Source organism: Oryza brachyantha, chromosome 12 (genome assembly GCF_000231095.2).
Source record: "Oryza brachyantha chromosome 12, ObraRS2, whole genome shotgun sequence".
In the NCBI taxonomy this organism is placed as follows: Eukaryota; Viridiplantae; Streptophyta; class Magnoliopsida; order Poales; family Poaceae; genus Oryza; species Oryza brachyantha.
Genome location: NC_023174.2, coordinates 11,787,131 through 11,807,565, shown reverse-complemented (window position 1 = coordinate 11,807,565; position 20,435 = coordinate 11,787,131). Strand labels below are relative to the sequence as shown.

The following is a 20,435-nucleotide window of genomic DNA, read 5'->3' as shown; positions in this document are numbered from 1 at the left end:
ATTAACATATAATTAATTAATTATTAATTATAAAAAATATAAAATAGACTAATATGATTTTTAAACCTCTTTCCTATAATTTTTTTTTGCAAAATATACACCGTTTAGCAATTCAAAAGACGTGCACATGGAAAAAGAGAAAATCTGGATTAGACAAGTACTGCCGAACGCAGCCTAGGGTATCAGTATCACTGCTTAAAATTTAACTGATGACAAAATAAAAAGAATGTGTGCGTTTACTGGTTGAGGAGTTAAAAATTAACTGATGACCCCCACGACTTTTGGTCCCCATGAAGGTTTACGGAGTTAAAAATTAATTAATGACAACATGAAAGGAATGTGTTCTTTTATTGATTCATCTGTAGTCGTTTGATATGTAGTTAAATTTTAACTATCATTCAAAATATCTGGGTGAGTTTGCTACCTTCTAAAATGATGTATTTACTGCGATGTTGTACTTGTTAAGTTAAAAAATAACTTGCCGATGGCAATGACAAAAATACTTTTGTCCATGCTTAACATCTGTTTTGAGTTAAAAAAAATAACTAACACACGTCCCTTGGCACCAAATCAATAATTATATGGCTCAGTCAATGATGACTGAAACCTTGACGACATGTTTGAGTTAAAAAATAACTCATAATATCCCCGTGCCGTGTTTTGATTACAAACATAGCTGAAAAACATCAGGTAGCAGAACACCTTAAAAGTATGATAGATCATCTACTTATCACGTCGCATAATATAAAGTGTGTCACCTCTATCAGTAATAGTAAAAATATATACCTTCATCTTACATAACGAAAGCCTAGGAATCAATCTTAGACAGCTCTAGTGCAGGACCTAAATTCTTAGAAGATATGTGGGTGTGTCAGTCAGTTTGATCGTACAACTGACAAGATAAATAGTAAAATAAGTCGATCGGCTATCGAGCCGATAGGTACTAAGTACCGAGCCGATCGGATGTTGGTGTAGCAGCGTTTAGCCGGTAGGATGAATAATCGGCTGTAAAAAACTTAGATCGGCTAGAAACTTGATAGGAATAGACTTCAATTAAATATTAGACCAACGTAATCCGCTAAGTTACTTATTAATCTTAGTTGATCGGACGAGCCCCTATTATCAGATCGAACCACACATACATAGATTGGACTTAACCAAGACAGCATGCAGCCGAGCATGATATAATTATAGGAAACATGAAGATCGATAAGGCTAATAAATAAATCAATGAATTACTTGGAATAATTAAATAAACAATAAATGCTTTGATGCGATCAGCTAAAACCAATTTGTGTGTAATTCTCGTGAGCCGATGCAACATAAATAACTGTCGATCTAAATAAATCTAGCCGATTGGTATAAAAATAACGAAGTAAAGCAATTAACTTCTCTAGTGATGTAAATGTGATAATCATGTAGATCGACTTTCTGGAGGCGTGAGCGGCGAGCTTGGCGCTCGGCGGCAACGTCCGGGCGCTCAAGCTGGAGCTGCTCTACGCGCAGGGGATGCTCACCACCACCAGCGCAGGGACCACAGCAACCCGGCGCTGGCGGAGCTCCTTGCTGAGCTCCGGCACCTGGCCGCCGCCGCCAACGAGGAGGAGGAGGAGAGGGCCGGCCTCGTCCTCCACACTCGCCACACCGCGAGAGCCGTCGCCAGAAAGCTGACGTCGTGCTCGCCTGCGGCCCCCAAGAGCCATGTCGATGCCACGGCCACCGCTGCCGGTAAACGCCTCCCTTGCTACTCCCTCCCATGTGTGCATCATGACGATGGTGGTGATGATGATGATGATATTGTTGTTGGCTCGCCGGCGAATCGACGGCGTTCCTTGCGTGGAATATGGTCATCAAAGGAGCAACAGAGGAAACCTGTTGTCTCTGCACCTAAACTTAAGTTCGATAGGGTGGAAATGTCTGACAAGATGATAGATATCATAGAGCAACTCAAGCCTCTGTGTGCCAAGGTTGCCACCATTCTTGGGCTAGAATCACTGGGCTACTCTAGCAGTGCAAAGACCCAACATTTTGACTTGGAACATCGACCCAGAACCAACCCAGAGATTATAGAACCTGAACTATATGGGAGGGAGAGCCAGAAACAAAAGGTTGTAGATGAAATTATCAATGAATATTGTGCAAATGACCTTACTGTGCTTCCCATAGTTGGCCCAGGTGGTATTGGAAAGACAACATTCACACAACACATATATGACAAAGTGAAAAACCACTTCCAAGTCAGAGTCTGGGTGTGTGTCTCTGTGAATTTTAGTGCAAATAAATTGGCACAAGAGATTGTAAAACAGATGCCTGCAGCCAACAATGAAGTTGGGCAATGAAACTAGCCAAGAGCTAATTGAAAAAAGAATACAATCAAAACAGTTCTTGCTTGTATTAGATGATATGTGGACATACCATGAGGATGAGTGGAACACATTCCTATCTCCATTTAGAAGAGGGGGAACAAAAGGGAATATGGTTATAGTAACAACTCGAATTCCAAAGGTAGCACAAATGGTCCAGTTAATGAGCTGCTCAAAAAAATTGGATCGTTTACAAGATGAAGACTCTATGCAGTTATTCCAAGCATGTGTAGGGACAAAGACATGGGAATCTTACCCTGGTTTAAAGGATGTTGGGGAAAATATAGTTAAGAGGTTGAAGGGCTTCCCTCTTGCTATAAAAACTGTAGGTCGATTGCTAAGAAACCAACATAATTTGGATAGATGGACAACAGTACTTAAAAGTAAAGAATGGGAGCTTCAGGGCAATGATGATGACATTATGCCGGCATTAAAGCTAAGCTATAACCATCTCCCTTTTCATTTACAACAGTGTTTTTCCTATTGTGCTTTGTTTCCTGAAGATTACAGATTCAGTAGGCAAGAATTAATTAGCTTGTGGATCGGACTTGATTTACTTGGTGCTGATGATCCAAACAAGATAATTGAAGATAGAGGACTAGATTATTTGAATGACTTGGTTGAGAGTGGTTTTCTTGAGCGAGAAGGGAAAAACAATGATAGTTCTTATGTCATCCATGACCTACTGCATGACTTGGCAACAAATGTTTCATCATATGAATCTCCTTCGAATCAATAGCTCAGATGTGAGGTCCATCCAAATCCCCACGTCCATACGTCACATGTCAGTCATAGTAGATAACAAGCATGTTAGGACAGAATCACTTTTAAAAACCATAAGAAAGACTTAAGCACATTGGCCAAGAAATTGAAAGCTGGGAACCTACGCACAATTATGCTATTTGGAGAATGCCATGGAAGCTTTTACAAGATTTTTGGTGATATTTTGAGAGATGCAAAATCCCTCCGTGTTATTTTTCTATCTGGTGCATCCTATAATGTTGAGGATCTGCTGTATAACTTTGCAAAACTTGTCCATCTTCGCTACCTAAGGATCGAAGATTCTTACATTCCTGGGACAATTCTACCTAGTAATATGAATAGATTTTACCACTTGTTGGTCCTCGATGTACACTACCATAGTGGTGAATTGGGTTTTCTAAGTAATATGAGAAACCTTCTAAAATTACGGCATTTCCTTGTCTGGGATGATAGTTTCCACTCATGCATCTTTGAGGTGGGAAAATTAAAACTTTTAAAAGAGTTAAGGAGATTTGTGGTGAAAAGAGAAGAGAAAGGTTTTGATTTGGATAAAATTGGACATTTTTTGGAACTCCATGGGTCACTAGGCATTTATAACCTTAGAATGGCGAAAGAAATAAAGGAAGCAGATGAAGCAAAGCTAGTGCAATTCAACCGATTGGGTGGATTAAAATTGGACTGGGGGGCAGAACAATGTGAGAATCCTATACAAGAACAAAACATTCTTGAAAGTCTTAAACCGCACAACAACCTTCGGGGGTTACACATTGCTGGGCATGGAGGTGCAACTTACCCAAATTGGTTGGGTGCAGACTTTTCCATTAGAAATTTGGAATCACTTATTCTACAAGGTGTAAATTGGGGCATACTTCCACTTCCAGGAAAGTTGTGCATGTATGGGTGTGAAGAGCTTAAATGCTCTGTCCATGGCCAAGGTTTTGATAGTCTCAGGATGCTAAAGCTAGTTGAAATACCAAAGCTGAAAAAATGGTGTGGAATTAGTAGCTGTATTTTGCTCCCTCATCTACAAAATCTCTATGTTTGTGGTTGCCCTAATCTAATAGAATTGCCATTCTCAGATGCCACATCCAATCAATCTAAGCAGAGCATGACCTACTTTCCTGAATTACAAAATATCGATATTTCAAATTGTCCAAAATTATTGTCGTTCCCTCCTATACCTTGGTCTCATTCTCTATTCTATGTATCCATAGAAGGTGTGGGTTCAGAATTTTATTGGTTGTGGTATGATAAAGATAAACAGTTGAGAATCAAGGGAAAAGATGATGGTGATGGTTCGTTTTGGGACTTGTTGGATTTAAACAAACTAATGGAACTGCCAAGATTGGAGATCAAAAATTGCCCCCCTATATCTGTAGATCACATCAAAATGCTCACATGTTTGGAGATATTGTCGATTGAAGGTCCAAGTAATACCTTGTTGGCACTTGGGAGTGAAAAGGATGCTCGGTACAAGCTTTCAGTCAAGAAACTCACAATTGATTCACGTGGAGCTAGTGGGAGTGAATTGACACAATGGCTCTCTCATTTCCCCAAACTCTCGTATTTAAAGATATCTAACTGTCCAAATGTAACAGAGCTTGCTGTGGAGGAGCAGAAGACAATGGCGGCAGCTAACAAAACAGTGGGCACAGTAATCGCAGGACATCAGCAGGAGACAGAAGCATGTGAGGAGGAAGTAACAGCAGCAGCAGGAGACCAAGGGTTGCTACTACTGCCTCCCCAAATACAGCAGTTGACTATCCGGGGGTGCAGAGAGCTGAGCTTCCGCTCCAATAGCACGGCACCATTAGTCGATAGAGGAGGGCTCCAAGGTCTTGCCTCCCTTCAATCCTTAACTATATTTGAGTGCCCTATGCTCCTCCGTGTATTCCCCTTTCCCGACCTATGGTGTGGAGGGCATGGAGACCCTGCCACCGCTTCATCTCCCAAACCTCACCGACCTGGTGATTTCTAGATGCGGCAATCTCAAGGGGGGCGACGTCATGTGGGCTCTCCTTGCCCAATGTCACCTATCCTATTTATCTGTCCAGAAATCCCCAAATTTCTTCTTTGGTTCAGAGCCCTCCCTCTCCCAGTCCCAGTCCCAGTCCCAGTCCCAGTCCCAGGTGGTTGAGAGGTTGTATACGGATGGTGTTAGAAACAAAGGCATAAACGAGACACGAATTTAACGTGGAAAACCCTTGCGGGAAAAACCACGGGCGCTAACCGGCAATAATCACTATGAGGATATGATTACAATGCAGGGGAAACAATGAGAACTCTACTCTTCCCGTGCAAACTACAAGAGTATATATAAGGGGAAAATCTAAGAGTCCTAGTAGAATTAGGCGAAAGAATCCTATTAGGAAACTAATCCGACTCCTAGTAGGAAACAACTGGGAGAAACCTACTAGGAAACTAATCCGGATATAATTCTAGTTACAATTCGGATCACATATTTAACAATCTCCACCTTGAGACGAATTTCCTCTTGTAGCATCAAAAATCATCAATCACCAATATACACCTCACAGGTCAAATTGATTGCGCGCCAAATAGTCTCTTGGACTATACCGTAACACCAACCAAGCTTGAGCAAAGCTCAAACTTAGTGGCAGGAACTGACTTTGTCATCATGTCAGCTGTATTATCATGAGTACTTATCTTGCATACCTTAACATCACCATCAGCAATAACACCTCGAATAAAGTGATATCTGACATCAATGTGCTTAGTTCTCTCATGAAACATCTGATCCTTTGTAAGGCAAATTGCACTTTGACTGTCACAAAATATATTTATGCAAGACGTAATTCCACAAAGCTCAGTATATAAGCCTCTGAGCCAAATAGCTTCTTTGCAAGCTTCAGAAATAGCCATGTACTCTGCTTCAGTAGTAGATAAGGCAACAGTTGCTTGCAAACTTGCCTTCCAACTAACAGCACAGCCTCCAATAGTGAAAACATAACCTGTAAGCGATCTTCTCCTATCCAAATCTCCAGCAAAATCTGAATCCACATAACCAACAAGTCCATCTCTAGACGTTCCAAACTGCAAACGAGCATTAGAAGTACCACACAGATATCTGAAAATCCATTGAACTGCTTTCCAATGCTCTTTGCCAGGATTAGCCATGTATCTACTGACAACACTCAATGCATGTGATAAGTCAGGACGCGAACATACCATGGCATACATAAGTGAACCAACTGCTCTTGAATATGGAACTCCAGACATGTACTCAATATCAACTTCTGATTGTGGACAAAAATCTGAAGATAATCTGAAATGTGCAGCTAAAGGAGTGCTTACTGGTTTTGCATCATGCATATTGAAGCGACGAAGGACCTTTTCAATATAATCTTTCTGGCTAAGATACAACTTGCCAGACCGTCTTTCTCTGGTAATTTCCATACCGAGGATTTTCTTTGCTGCACCTAAATCCTTCATCTCAAACTCACTACTCAGTTGTGCCTTCAATTTTGCTATCTCTGATTTGTCTTTTGCAGCAATCAACATATCATCAACATAAAGAAGCAGATATATAATTGAACCATTAACCTCTTTAAGATAAACACAACTATCAAATTGTGATCTTTTGAAATTCTGAGAAAGCATGAAAGAGTCAAATCTCTTGTACCATTGCCGAGGTGATTGTTTCAACCCGTAAAGGGACTTATCCAACCTACAGACAAGGTTTTCTTTAACAGGAACAACAAAACCTTCCGGTTGCTCCATATAGATGTCTTCTTCTAACTCCCCATGTAAAAATGCAGTTTTCACATCTAATTGCTCTAGTTCATAATCATGTATTGCAACGATACCAAGTAAAGTGCGAATCGAACTATGCTTCACAATTGGGGAAAACACATCATTGAAATCAATACCTAGAATCTGGCTATATCCTTTAGCAACTAACCTTGCTTTATATCTTGTCCCATCAGTTGGAGATATACCTTCCTTTCTTTTGAAAATCCACTTGCAACGGATAGGTTTCTTCTCCTTTGGCAATTCCACCAATTTCCAAGTATGATTTTTTTCAAGTGACTCCATCTCGTCATGCATGGCAGCTATCCATCTATTGCTATCGGCAGAAACAATAGCCTCAGAATATGAAGAAGGTTCTGCATTACCTTCGATTTCTTGCGCCACACTCATAGCATAAGCAACTATGTTCGCTTCTTCGATCAATCTTTGAGGGGCTTTAATATTTCGCCTAGCTCTGCCTTGTGCAATAGAGTATTTTGGTGACTGCTCAACAACAGAAGAGTCTGACTCTTCAATAACCGGTGCATCTTGGTTACTAGCAATATTCTCTTTTTCTGGTACATGTCCTGAACTGATCAAGCGCTCCACCTGCACGCTTGCTTTCTGCTGACTCTCAACAAGAACATTAGTAGAAGATTTATCATTCAACATAACTGTTTCATTAAAGATGACATTTCTACTAATTACAACCTTTTGGGTTTCAGGACACCATAACTTGTAGGCTTTCACACCAGAAGGATAACCAAGAAATATGCACTTAATAGCTCTAGGCTCCAATTTACCGTTGTCAACGTGAGCATAAGCAGTACAACCAAATACTTTCAGGTCTGAATAATTAGCTGGGGAACCAGACCACATCTCAATTGGAGTGTTCTTATCGATGGCATAACTGGGTGAGCGATTAATAAGATAACAAGCAGTGGAAGCAGCTTCTGCCCAAAAACGTCTAGGTAAACCTGCATTTGACAGCATACAACGGGCCTTTGAAATAATTGTCTTGTTCATACGCTCAACTACGTCGTTCTGTTGAGGTGTATGAGAAACGGTGTAGTGGCGCACAATGCCTTCTGACCTACAATATGATTTAAATTGCCTAGAACAGAACTCCATCCCATTATCAGTACGAAGGACTTTCACCTTCCTTTCAGTCTGTCTTTCGACCATAGTCTTCCACTCCTTAAATACCAAAAAGGCTTCAAATTTGTGCTTTAGAAAATAGGGCCAAACTTTTCTCGAATAATCAGCAACGATAGTCATCATATAACGAGCACCTCCAAATGACCTCTCACGAGCAGGACCCCATAAGTCAGAATGCACATAATCAAGAATACCTTCAGTAGTATGTGTGGATGTGGTAAACTTCACCCTCTTGTGTTTGCCAAAGATACAATGCTCACAAAATTTCAACTTTCCGATGTTTTGTCCATCTAGTAATCCTCTCTTGCTCAATTCTGCCAAACCAATTTCACTCATATGCCCGAGACGCATATGCCAAAGATCGGAATTCGATAATGAATCGGTAACTGCAGCAACATTACCTACTATCGTAGTACCTCATAGATGGTACAAATCGGCAGTTTTAATGTCAGCTTTCATCACAACAAGAGAGCCTTTTGTTACCTTCAAAATTCTGTTTCCACCGGAATATCTGTACCCTTTGCGATCAAGAGTAGATAAAGAGATGAGATTTCTCTTTAAACTGGGAATATGCCGCACATCTGATAATGTTCTAATGCAGCCATCAAACATCTTGATCTGTATAGTACCAACGCCCGCAACTTTGCAGGGCGTATTATCACCTATCAAAACATTACCACCTTGTACAGGTTCATAGGTGGTAAACCAATCCCTATTAGGGCACATATGATAGGTGCATCCAGTATCAAGAAGCCACTCGTCACTGGTTTGTACACAACCAGCATAAGCAACCAGTAATTCTGCATCTGGTTTATTATCAGTAGCAACTGCGGCTTTACCTTGCTCTTCTTGCTTACCTTTCGGTTTATAATTTCCCTTGTGCTTTTCTTTGTTCTGTAGCTTCCAACAATCGGAAATATCATGTCCACCTCTCTTGCAGTATTTGCATGACTTATACCTGCCTCTGGATTTTGATCTCCCGCGGTAGCCACTAGAACTTTTGTCTCTTGATTTGTTGTCTGTGTTCTTCTCTGGTTGCCTGCCCCGAACAACCAAGCTTTCTGGTTGTGAGTTATATCCTTCAGAAGGTACCATCTTCTTCATCTTTTCTTTGGCATGCAAAGCATCATAAACTTCTTGCAAAGTTAGAGTATCACGACTATACAAAATAGTATCTCTGAAATTTGCATATGAGCTAGGCAATGAGCACAACAGAATAAGGCCTAAATCCTCTTCATCATACTTTATCTCCATGGACTCAAGGTCAGCAACAATTTCCTTGAAAGTGGAGAGATGATCCATCACAGACTCATCATCTTGCAACTTGTGCAGAAATAACTTTTGCTTCAAGTGCATCTTGCTGGTTAGATCCTTTGTCATGCATATTTGTTCCAGTTTCAACCACAGCGCGGCAGATGTCTTCTCCTTAAGCACTTCCTGCAAAATATTATTGGATAGATGAAGATGGATATATGCCATAGCCTTACGGTCTCTCTTCTTCTCATCGTCGGACCAATCATTTGTCCTTTTGTTGTTGAATCCATCAAGCGCATCATCCAGATCTTGCTGTGCAAGAATTGCACGCATCTTCACTTGCCACAATGAGAATCTTGTGTCTCGGTCCAAAAGAGGTAGATCATACTTTAAACTCGCCATTGGGAATAAATCCTGAATCTGTTGGTATTAATATGTTGAACCCAAGCAGATACGCGAAACTCCATTGCTCGGAACGATGCACAATAGTTGATCTGACAATTTTTGGGTAAACAAGATCGGGTAAATGTAGCAATTAAATCTGGAAAGAAAAACGATACTGTTACTGTAGCTGTACTGTAGCTGCTACAGTAGCGCGGATTGGACGGCACGATCTGATGGCTTGTCCTTGGAACGATCAATTTTTCTCCTGCGTGCGTGCGTCTGCTCCTTTCTTTTTCTTCTGTGCGGACGCGACGTCGAGTCGGAGTCGCCGCCGACTCTGACCTGATCTCGACGGAACGACGATTCTGTAGACGCCGAAAAAAGCCCGGTCAGCGGCAGCAACGTAGCGTAGATTAATCTTCGCGGCTCTGATACCAGTTGTTAGAAACAAAGGCACAAACGAGACACGAATTTAACGTGGAAAACCCTTGCGAGAAAAACCACGGGCGCTAACCGGCAATAATCACTATGAGGATATGATTACAATGCAGGGGAAACAATGAGAACTCTACTCTTCCCGTGCAAACTACAAGAGTATACATAAGGGGAAAATCTAAGAGTCCTAGTAGGATTAGGCGAAAGAATCCTATTAGGAAACTAATCCGACTCCTAGTAGGAAACAACTGGGAGAAACCTACTAGGAAACTAATCCGGATATAATTCTAGTTACAATTCGGATCACATATTTAACAGATGGCATTGTAGGGGTTCTTGCTGCACCCAGCATCTGCCGTCTCCTCTCTTCCTCCCCCACCAATCTAATCCTTGAAGGAAACGATGAGGTGGAGTGCTTCACCAGGGAGCAAGAGGAGGCCCTTCACATCCTCACCTCCATCAGGACCTACAAATTTTCTCCTGTCAGAAACTGCGGTCCCTCCCTGCTAGGCTTAATCGACTCCCCAATCTTAGGAAATTAGCGATCAGTTATTGTCCCGCCATTAATTCGCTTGGCAGCCTCCCAGATTCACTGCAAGAACTACAGATTTGTGATTGTCCAGCCATCCACTCGCTGCCCCAGGGCAGCCTACCAACTTCACTCCTTGAAATAGATGTCACTGCTTGTCGCAACGACGAACTTAAAAGGCAGTGTCGGAAGCTTAAAGGAACAATCCCGATCGTAAAGGCCTAGCCTACACCAAGGTAACAAGCACTTCCATCTCTCTACTCTTCTCCACTGACCAACTGTTGGTCTTCTTATCATGTTTCCGTCCTACCTCTTCAACACAAGGTCATTCAGTATTTGTTTTGTGCAGGATTCCTTGCTGATAATGGAGTTTCTATTAGCTTCTCATGTATAGTTCTGTTGTATAATTGATTTTTCCTGGGTTTCCATATCCAACTACGAAGTCTCTGCCCTGAATTTTCCAATGTGCACATACAACAGGTATGATTTAATATTCTAACATTCTAGTACTCCAGTTGGTCAATGCATGATTTAATATTCTACCTTTTCGTTTCATTTGTTTGGTATCAGAGGTAGCATATTGACAATATATTTGAACTGCTATTCAGTACCATGGATTTCTTGAATGAACAAATGGCTTTATCATTATGTTGCAAGACCAATTCAATTTTGTGATTAACGGTATATTATCAATGATGCAGGCAATAGATTAACCATGTGAAAAGTGGACATGGGCTCTCTGCCAGATACAGGACAAACAATGTAGTAGTGTGGCATCCTGCATGCTACTGGGAGCAGAAAAGGAGAAGAGAAAAGAAAAGGAAATGTGGCATCAGCCTTGTCTAAAATTATATCAAGGTCACATAACTGTTGGGAGTACTAATTTTTGTTGGTCCAACTTCGTCAGTATATTCTTCACTAATCCAGGTATCATGTACTTTTTTGCCTCTGCTCTTCTCTGCCCCCTAGTTTCCACATGCAAATTCACTTCTAAATTTCTATTTACACAATTCATCAACGTGAGGTCATTCTGTGTTATGACAGGACAACTCAGCAATTTCTATCTACCCAAATCAGCAAGATTAAACTAGTCCACCGATCAAAATTAATAGAAACAAAAAATAAAAGCAGTTTTTTATCAGATCTTTTTCAATGGAGCAGGCCACAATCTTCTTAGTATCACCATCTTGTTGAAGCAGTGTCACTGTCAAAGGACAAAACCGACAAAGGCCGATCAGCTTGGCATGGAGCACGCATCTGAACTTGTCCACCACCTCTTCCAATCTTTCTGGAACCAAAAGCCTCCACTGCTTCAAAAATGACAAGAACTTGTAAGCTAACTGCATAATGTTAACACCAGTTTTTAAACATCTCATCATTGTGAGCTAACTGATTCAAAAACAACAATACCTTGTAACCTAACTGCATAATGTTAACACCAGTTTTTAAGCACCACATCATTGTGAGCTACTAATGTTCATCTTAGAGCCTGCATATTGTGCTGCACAGTCTGCATCAACCTTGTACTTACAATTTTTATAGCCAGATTGAAGCAAACATAAGTGCAAGCATACCAGCTTGAAAATTTTGTAAGATTAGTATCTTTTCTATCGGGAATCATCTCTAACACTCAATAATTCAACCTACTCAGTTACAATTCATTTATAAATAATCCTTCTAATATTTCATAATTTGATCTTTTATTTGAGGCTAACAACTCAATAGTTCTTTCTGTTCCTATTTTAAGTTTGTCGGAGCATTATCTTTCTGAATCAACTCTTCTTCGAGTGGTCTTGTTTGATTTTTTTTCTGAAAACAAATTTAGTAATGCAAAATGCACTTTCTTTTAGGTATACAGAAAATACATTGGATCTCCTGGTTGCCATCTGAATCAAATTTTGCACTAACAAGGACATTTTTCCCACCTCAGAACTTGAGGCTTCCTATGTTAGAAGGTATCTTTTCTTTTTCTTTTTGCTACTCCCTCTGTTTCATAATGTAAGATGTTTGGCCTTTTTGCTTACAATATTTAACTATTTATCTTATTTAAAAAATTATAAAAATATTATTTATTTTGCTTGTGATTTACTTTATTATCAAAAGAACTTTAAGCACAACTTGTCATTTTTTATATTTGTACTAAATTTTTGAATAAAACGAATGGTCAAACTTTGCAACCAAAAAAGTCAAACATCTTATATTATGAAACTGAGGTAGTATTAATTTTCAAAAGGGGTTTTTCTTAGCTGTATATTACTTAATGAATTACACATCAACTACTTCCATCTCCACTATGATAATTACACATCTACTGTAAGAGTTAAAGAGGTATAAGCAAGATCAATGTAAAATCATATACTAATCCAAGAGCAATTTTACCATCCTTAAGAAGGTACTAGGAGATACCACTGTTTTCTATACCAAATTTGATACCTACCAAATTTACCAGTGGTACCTCATAGTACATCCTCAATGATGGGAAAAATGCTCCTAATCCAAAGTTACAAGAACTTCCTTGTATGCACTCTTCGCCATTTTTATGAGTCAATTATAGGTATGAACATACCGATATATTGTTCAAGATTTGAAATCTGATGGGCAGAGTTATGTACCCATGTCTCTACCACCACATCAATGTGTGCCATACGTACTTATGCTAACTCATGAACATGAATTCGATATGGCTTTTATTTCATTGCATGGTTCATCTTGGTTATGTACTTCGTTTTATCTGGATTAAAAACAAACTGATCTAGGCATATCGGTTTACATTTTTGTAGATATTTTGGAGCCATTTTTTTATTCCATCCTTTGAGGCTTATAGATTATGATACGTATGAACATATCTAGCAAATGTGCTACCTCAACCTCCATCCAGGAGATGGCACGTCCAGTGAGAAAATTGGGCTCTAGCAGAGAGGTCATCCCGCATGGCAAGATAACCCTTTGAAAGTTTCTGATAAAAAAATACTCCCTCCGTTTCTAAATGTGTAACGTTGTTGACTTTTTTATACATGTTTAACTCTTTGTCTTATTCAAAAAATTTACATAATTATTAATTATTTTTATATCATTGTATTTATTGTTAAATATACTTTTATTCACATATATAATTTTACATATTTGACAAAAAAATTTAAATAAGACGAATAATCAAACGTGTATAAAAAAGTCAATGATGTCAAACATTTAGGGACGGAGGTATTACTTAGTTGTCTAACTCTTCTGTCCATAAATAACACAAGGAGTTGTATTGTTTCAGACATGAAGAATTGGATTCCACCAGTGCGATGTACATGTAAATAAAAATTGAAGATCACACAAGCGACAGCCCGTTTATTGCTTCAGGAGAGGATAAAACTGCTTCATGGTATCGTTTTCCCACCCTTACGCATTAAAATGTTCAGTTTGTTGTCATTTTGTTGCAATGGAAGCAGTTTTAGGAGATGTGTGAACTGTTTTGGCTGTCAGTATGGGCTTCTTGAATGGACCCAACTCCTGATGGTACATATATGATCTCTCCTTGAATTTTGTAATGTTGTGTTCTTAACAGAAAATGCTCTTTGCCTCTTTGTACAAGGATATTAGTCCTACATGAGATCCACTCACTGTAAGGCAAGGGCAAGAGTGAAGCTACTTCTGTTGGTGCTGTGAATACTGAGTAGAGTGGCAGCCTGCACATGACCATAGCAACCAGAGGAATATTAGAAGAAATTAGTCTGACCAACAGACTAATTTTCAGTTGATGTAGATGCAGCACCAGACTGGTGTGAGCACTGCAGCATGGTATGCTGTGTCCTTGAAAAGATTGTTAAAGTAGATTATGTAATCTTGAAATTTTCCGTTTATCTTACATAGTATGCTGTGTCCTCTAGCTATTTCAGTTACCATTCATGCATGTAAAAGGCTAGTTGAAAATAGTCCGAAGGTATCAGTATTCAGTTCAGAATTAGCCGTTTTTTCAGATGGTAGTGACTGAGCTGGAGATTAATTAGTTTGATGGCACAATATTTTGGATCTGGCGGTTTTTAATCAGTCAAGATTTGTATGTAATCTTGAGAATTTCTGCTTATCTTACTTAGTAAGTTGTGTCCTCTAGCTATTTCAGTTACCATTCATGCATGTAATAGGCTAGATGAAAATAGTCTGAAGGAATTATGTATCCAGTTCAGACTTTGCCCTTTTTTCAGTTAGTAGTGACAGAGCTGGAGACTAGTTGTGGGATGGCACATATTTTGGAGCTGGAGACACTCTGTTCAACTCTGAACAGCAGGGGAAGAGGAAAACAGAGAAAGGAGAAGAGGAAAAATAGGATTGAATCGGCTTACTTTATTTCTTCCAACTGTTGCCTCTAAATAGGCTTACAAATCATAACTGAAATGCTAGCAGAAAGGGAAAGAGAATAAACAGCTTACACAAACTCTGAACTAAACATATCCTTTTGCAAAGCCGTGTACTGTAGGCGTCACAACCAACTACCATAGGACGTCAATTTGCAAGGGCAAGGAGTCTAGGGCGCAATCGACCCCGGCTACGCGGTCAAGGATCGCCAAACTCTAGCTGAGGATGAGAGCCCGAGGGAGAACAAAGTGATTGGAGAGTTGAGGTTGAGAGACAGAACAAAGCAGAAGCAGCGCAAGCGGTAACTCGGCGAACAAGGTCATTCCCCGCTTACCTATTTCTTTTTTTTTATTTTGAATCTTTCTATTCTGAATTCAGTTAATGGTGAGATTTAGTATCTTTTCTTGCGCTTCACCATAGAATTTGTTATGTAAATAGCTAAGTGGTGATGAACTTGGAACGTCGTTTTGTTGGGCTGTTAAGTGTTAGTAAGCTGCATTCTCTAGCTACTTATCGTTCATGCATGCAATAGGCTGGCTGAAAATAGCCCGAATGAAACGGTATTCAGTTCAGTATTAGCCCTTTTTTAGTTGGTTGTGGACAACACTAATTATGGGATGGCGTGGCGTGAATAATCGTGATACTGTGGATCTGGTGTTTCTTGCCTACCAAACTCTATTTTTCTTCCACTCTGTTCTTCAACTCTAAACCTCAGAAAGACAAAACTCAGAGTTTTCAGTTTCCACCCTGCGCACATGATCAAGCTGAAAAGATTTGTCTGGTTGCAACATACATATTCAGCAGTGTAGCCTTTGGTGCATTTGTTGTGAATTTTACAGAATGTCTATAGCTTAGCTCTGCATTCATGCTACGGTTCAGGTCATTTGCATCCGTGATTTACTATTTACCTTATTAGAGCTCCAATTTCTTTTGCAGTATACTTAACTGGTTTCCTCTCAACAGTTCAACACCATGCGTATCAGCATGTTTGGGACACGAGTAAATTTGACCCAAAAAAACACCAGGTCTTGTTGGCAGGAACCACAAGTTATATGGTGCAAATTATCATTCACAAAAAAATCAAAGATCGACCACTGCTCAATATACTTATTGGGGGATATTTAAAATAGAGAGATTGCCATATTCTGAGCTGACAAATTTGTACAAGAGCAGAAGATCATGACAATCACAGATCAACTAATAAGCTGCCACAAAAAGCAGCTGCATTTTGCTTGTTGGCGTCATCAAAGAACTTGGTCAGTTTTCACCCTCTGTTGAAGCACTCGCAGAAAGGCTTTGAGCTTCTAAAAGCTTCATCTGCCGCTCGGCATGCTCCCGCTCACATTGGCTAATGCCCATGATGATGTCAAGCATGGTTCCAGTGGTGCCAAAGAAAACCAGCGGTGCCAACGATTTCTTCTTTATTCCCACAGGAATGGCAATAAGAGCACCAGCAACTGAGAAGAACCATGTTCCGAGGGCGCTGAAAGCACATGAAAAATTTATTAGCTAATAGTTTTGAAAAATACTGCGGCCTCAAGGTCTGGCATTTTTAACATGCCTACTTCCAAGCACCTAGGGAAATATATTTATTGTTTTCTATAGTATATATTTGTTCATTTCTGGCAGCAATTTTGACAAATGAGTCTATCTCAAGGATTGAAATAGGGAAAAACGATGTCCCCACCATATCAAATTATAAGTTCTTTAGATTCTTTCTGCACTAATGTAGTTCATGATACACATAAAGAACAAGGCAGGGTAAAATACAAAACAGAACAACAGGAATTCAACTTACATAAAGCACAAAAAAGTAAACAATTTTTCTTTTGCCATAAAAAAAATACCACACTTCTCTCTTTTGCTACAATTCTGTTAATATGAATACTATGCCATTGCCATCTAGTCAATCTGGGTTCATCATCAAGTTTCACCAAAAAAGCGTATTATGCCCTTATTTATAAAATAAGTTGGAAAAAAAGACGAAATACCCTAAAATACACCCGCTCCCCCAAACAAAAAAGGGCACACAAATATAGGATCATGACCATAAGGATTTCATTTTTTCATATAAAATCAAGACAAATTGTATGAGCATTTGTTTTGTTAAAAAAATACATCCAGAAATTGTATGGTCATTAATTTTTCACAAAATAATATACAGAAATTATATGGTTGTTAGATAAAACTTATATGTGGTATGAAAGAAATGTTTCTTTAATATTTTCATTTTGTGTTAGTTACAAAAGCATTTCAAGGTACAATAAAAACTCCCAATCATAAAGCTTTAGTGCAACTTTAAACCCTAACTTTTTTTCATTTATGTAAGGGCATTATAGTTTTCCTCAATAAAATATAACAGTCAACTACAGTTGACTGGATGGCAAAGGCAGAAGAGAGAGATGGGTATCAAAGCGTCTTTTTTTTTTTGACAAACAGCATAACTACATCTGTTACATATAATGTGATAGACATGGCCAGACAAGTCATTTTAGTAAAGTACGAATGTAGGATAAGCAGAGACAGTTAAACCATATAAAAGAAAAGACTCATCTATCAATTCAATGGAGAAATCAGTGTCAAACTGCAAGCCTCTTTTTATTACATGTGCTCAACATGGTACCTTCTGAAGATTGGCTGATTGGATATGCTTAGCCCCTCTCAATTTATATGAAATGCCATTGTAATTTAATTTCAATACATATATTACTGTTTTGTATAGACCAGAAATTTCTATGTGCAATGTCATGAATTACATCTTCAAATTCAATACATATAAAACATGATTTGAACTGAATAGTCCAGAAAAGTTAGTCAAGGCAATGTTCCTGCACCTATCATCCATATATATAGCCCAACAACTATGTACCAGATGTGAAACAACTTCTTCAATCTGATTTATTGTTGCAAACTGAACACTGCAATCAATACTTACGAGAAGCATATATAGGCATATAACACAGAACTACAGATTATATGTCACAACTCACAACCCTCAATATATGGAAAACCAAATATATAGAATACTCCGTAAAATGATGAACAAAAAGGATTTTAAGCAATCATGTACTTGACCTATTTGTCCAAAAATAGTAAATTATCAGATGAAAACTGCAAAGACAAACCACAATTAACAAATTCCATTTTGTTTAGCATAAAATACAAAATTAGAAGAAAAATAGTGGTATATGTTTCACCATTGGCCTAGAATTTGCTCTGGCAGGATTTGAGTTGCCTTTTTAAAGTATCAATTTTGTAGGCGTCTCCTCCATTAAACATATCATTTCACAGCGTGCAGTTCAAATTTATCCAAACATAAATAGAGAACAAAAACATTTCCTCTCAATAAAAAAAAGCATAAAAAATGAACAGTTACTTTGGGGGAAAGCTAGGGAACACGATCCTATACCCATCGCCCACATGTAGGGGTGGTAATGGGACAAGGCCCTTGGGTCTTTTCACAACCCTACTTAACCCTTTAAAATTTTTAGCTCAAAAATCTACAAAATTTCAGCCCACCCCATTTTGAACCCAACCCTTAAATTTTGTAGGAAAAAAACTTGGGCCCATTACCACTCAGTCCTATGGCCAAAGCATCATTGAGAAAGAAACCAATTAATAGCACTCAGTCATTTCATTGAATGCCTCGACTAGAGAAGAAAAAAGAAAAAAAATAAAGAAAGTTGCTAGATCTAAAACTAACACTTCTGTTAAATAGATTGCTTGAGGAAAAAGGAAAAAAAAGACAAGAAAAAAAAAGAGCAGTCGGATCCAAGGAAGCTCGTCAAGCAACTTTCCATCGACTCATCACGGCCAGTGGCCTGCTCTCACCTTATGCCATACAAGCTCAACGGAAAAGCTTACACCATACATGCTCAACGAAGGATAGAAGGGTGAGATTAGGCATGTTCAAAACTCAGGCCGGGCTTGGAAAAAGCCCGACCAAAAAACCTAGGCCCAAGCCCGACGATTCCAGAAAAAGCAAAGCCTAGGCCCGGCTCAGGCTCGGTCTGGTGCATGGTCGGGCCGACCGGGTTAGGCCAGGCTTGAACAGGCCTAGGTGAGATAGAAGAACAACTGAAGAAGAGAGCTAGCGAGATGGTGGCTGACAGACTGATAGCAAAAGAGTAAATAGCTGGTGGGGTGACGACCCCTGCACGAAGCCTGCACATGCACATGCAAGGAAAAATGTCGATGGCTGCATCTGACAAACCTGGATTGCAAGCGAAGGTCAAGAGTTGCATTTCCCTTGGGCTAGGACAGGGGAAGGGAATCTACGTGAGAGTGAGCCTGGCTCTAACAGACACCCAGGCAACCAATCAACCAAGCCCCACATCTCTCATGCGAGCCAGGCATGGTGTGGGCAAACAAACAGCCCTAAACTTTCGTCTATGCGCTAGTGTGTCGTATAGTGTCAATGTTGTATCATAACAAGATGGTATAAACTACTCCCTCTATTTCACAACCTAAGACTTGATAGTTTTGCCTAGATTTATATGAACACTAATACATCTAGACATATATACAAACCATATACATCGATCAATTGATGAATATAGGCAAGGTTAAAATTCTTATAATATAAAGCGGATGAAGTATGTCAACTACCCAGGCCGGATTAACAATCAATTTTAAGAAGTTACCAGTACGTCAAAGGAACTAAATCACAGGTTCACCAAAATTTCGTTTCTCCACCCAGTGTCATCACACTATACTAAAAGCTAGCCACATTACTTTAACATAGCAATTTTTCGTTTAGTGAATAAGCAACAGCATTGCTGTCGTTCTCATGTAGTCCTCTAGCCTCTAAATCGGAAGCTTGTAGTTTCAATGGTGAACTTCCCACACAAAGAATCAAGAATGGCTTACTGAAGAATTGAAATTATTCCACTTCAATATGCATACCTTATCTTACATTTAACGAAAATGGAACCCTATCACCAACGTGAGCGCGAGGATAATCACAAGGAAATCTCGAGCCAAAACCTAGCACTAGCAGGACGCAACGCACCAGAGAATTCCACGACACGCGAAACCTAATCCCCGAGAGATTTCCAACTAGACAGGCCAGATCGATGGCGACTGCAAACAGCGAGAGAAATCGAAGGCACTGCAAACAAGGGAGAGGGTAGGGTGGGGGGGGGGGGAGGGAGCGGGGGGTCGATCTACCGACTGACTTGGACACGGAGCAGTCCTCCAGCTGCTTCTCCCCGCCGCCGACTCGCTCCATCCTCTCCTTCTTCTTCCCTTCAGGTGGCCGCGCCCCCGGGGAACAGCAGCTCGACGCGGCGGCGGCGCAAGAGGAGGCGGCGGCGGCGGCGAAATCACTCTCCAGCCCTAGTAAAGCCTCGTTTCGGCCCACGAAAGCCCATTTATACTCCCACGCGCATCGGACGGCCCACCTAAGCCCATTTATACCCCCTCGCGCATCGGACGGCCCATAGAAAGCCCATTTATAC

General features: G+C 39.9%; 1 protein-coding gene and 1 pseudogene across 1 annotated transcript; one reads left to right on the top strand and one right to left on the bottom strand.

The window, feature by feature from the left end:
* Positions 1-4,596: 4,596 nt before the first annotated feature.
* Positions 4,597-14,796, top strand: LOC102703358 (annotated as a pseudogene).
* Positions 14,797-15,886: 1,090 nt separating this feature from the next.
* On the bottom strand, positions 15,887-20,322 carry LOC121055955. The gene is made up of 2 exons (XM_040529248.1): positions 20,154-20,322; positions 15,887-16,459 (listed from the first exon to the last, which is right to left on the bottom strand). Exons 1-2 carry the CDS (start codon positions 20,204-20,206, stop codon positions 16,234-16,236), a joined length of 279 nt encoding a protein of 92 aa, XP_040385182.1. The 5' UTR covers positions 20,207-20,322; the 3' UTR covers positions 15,887-16,233.
* Positions 20,323-20,435: the final 113 nt, after the last annotated feature.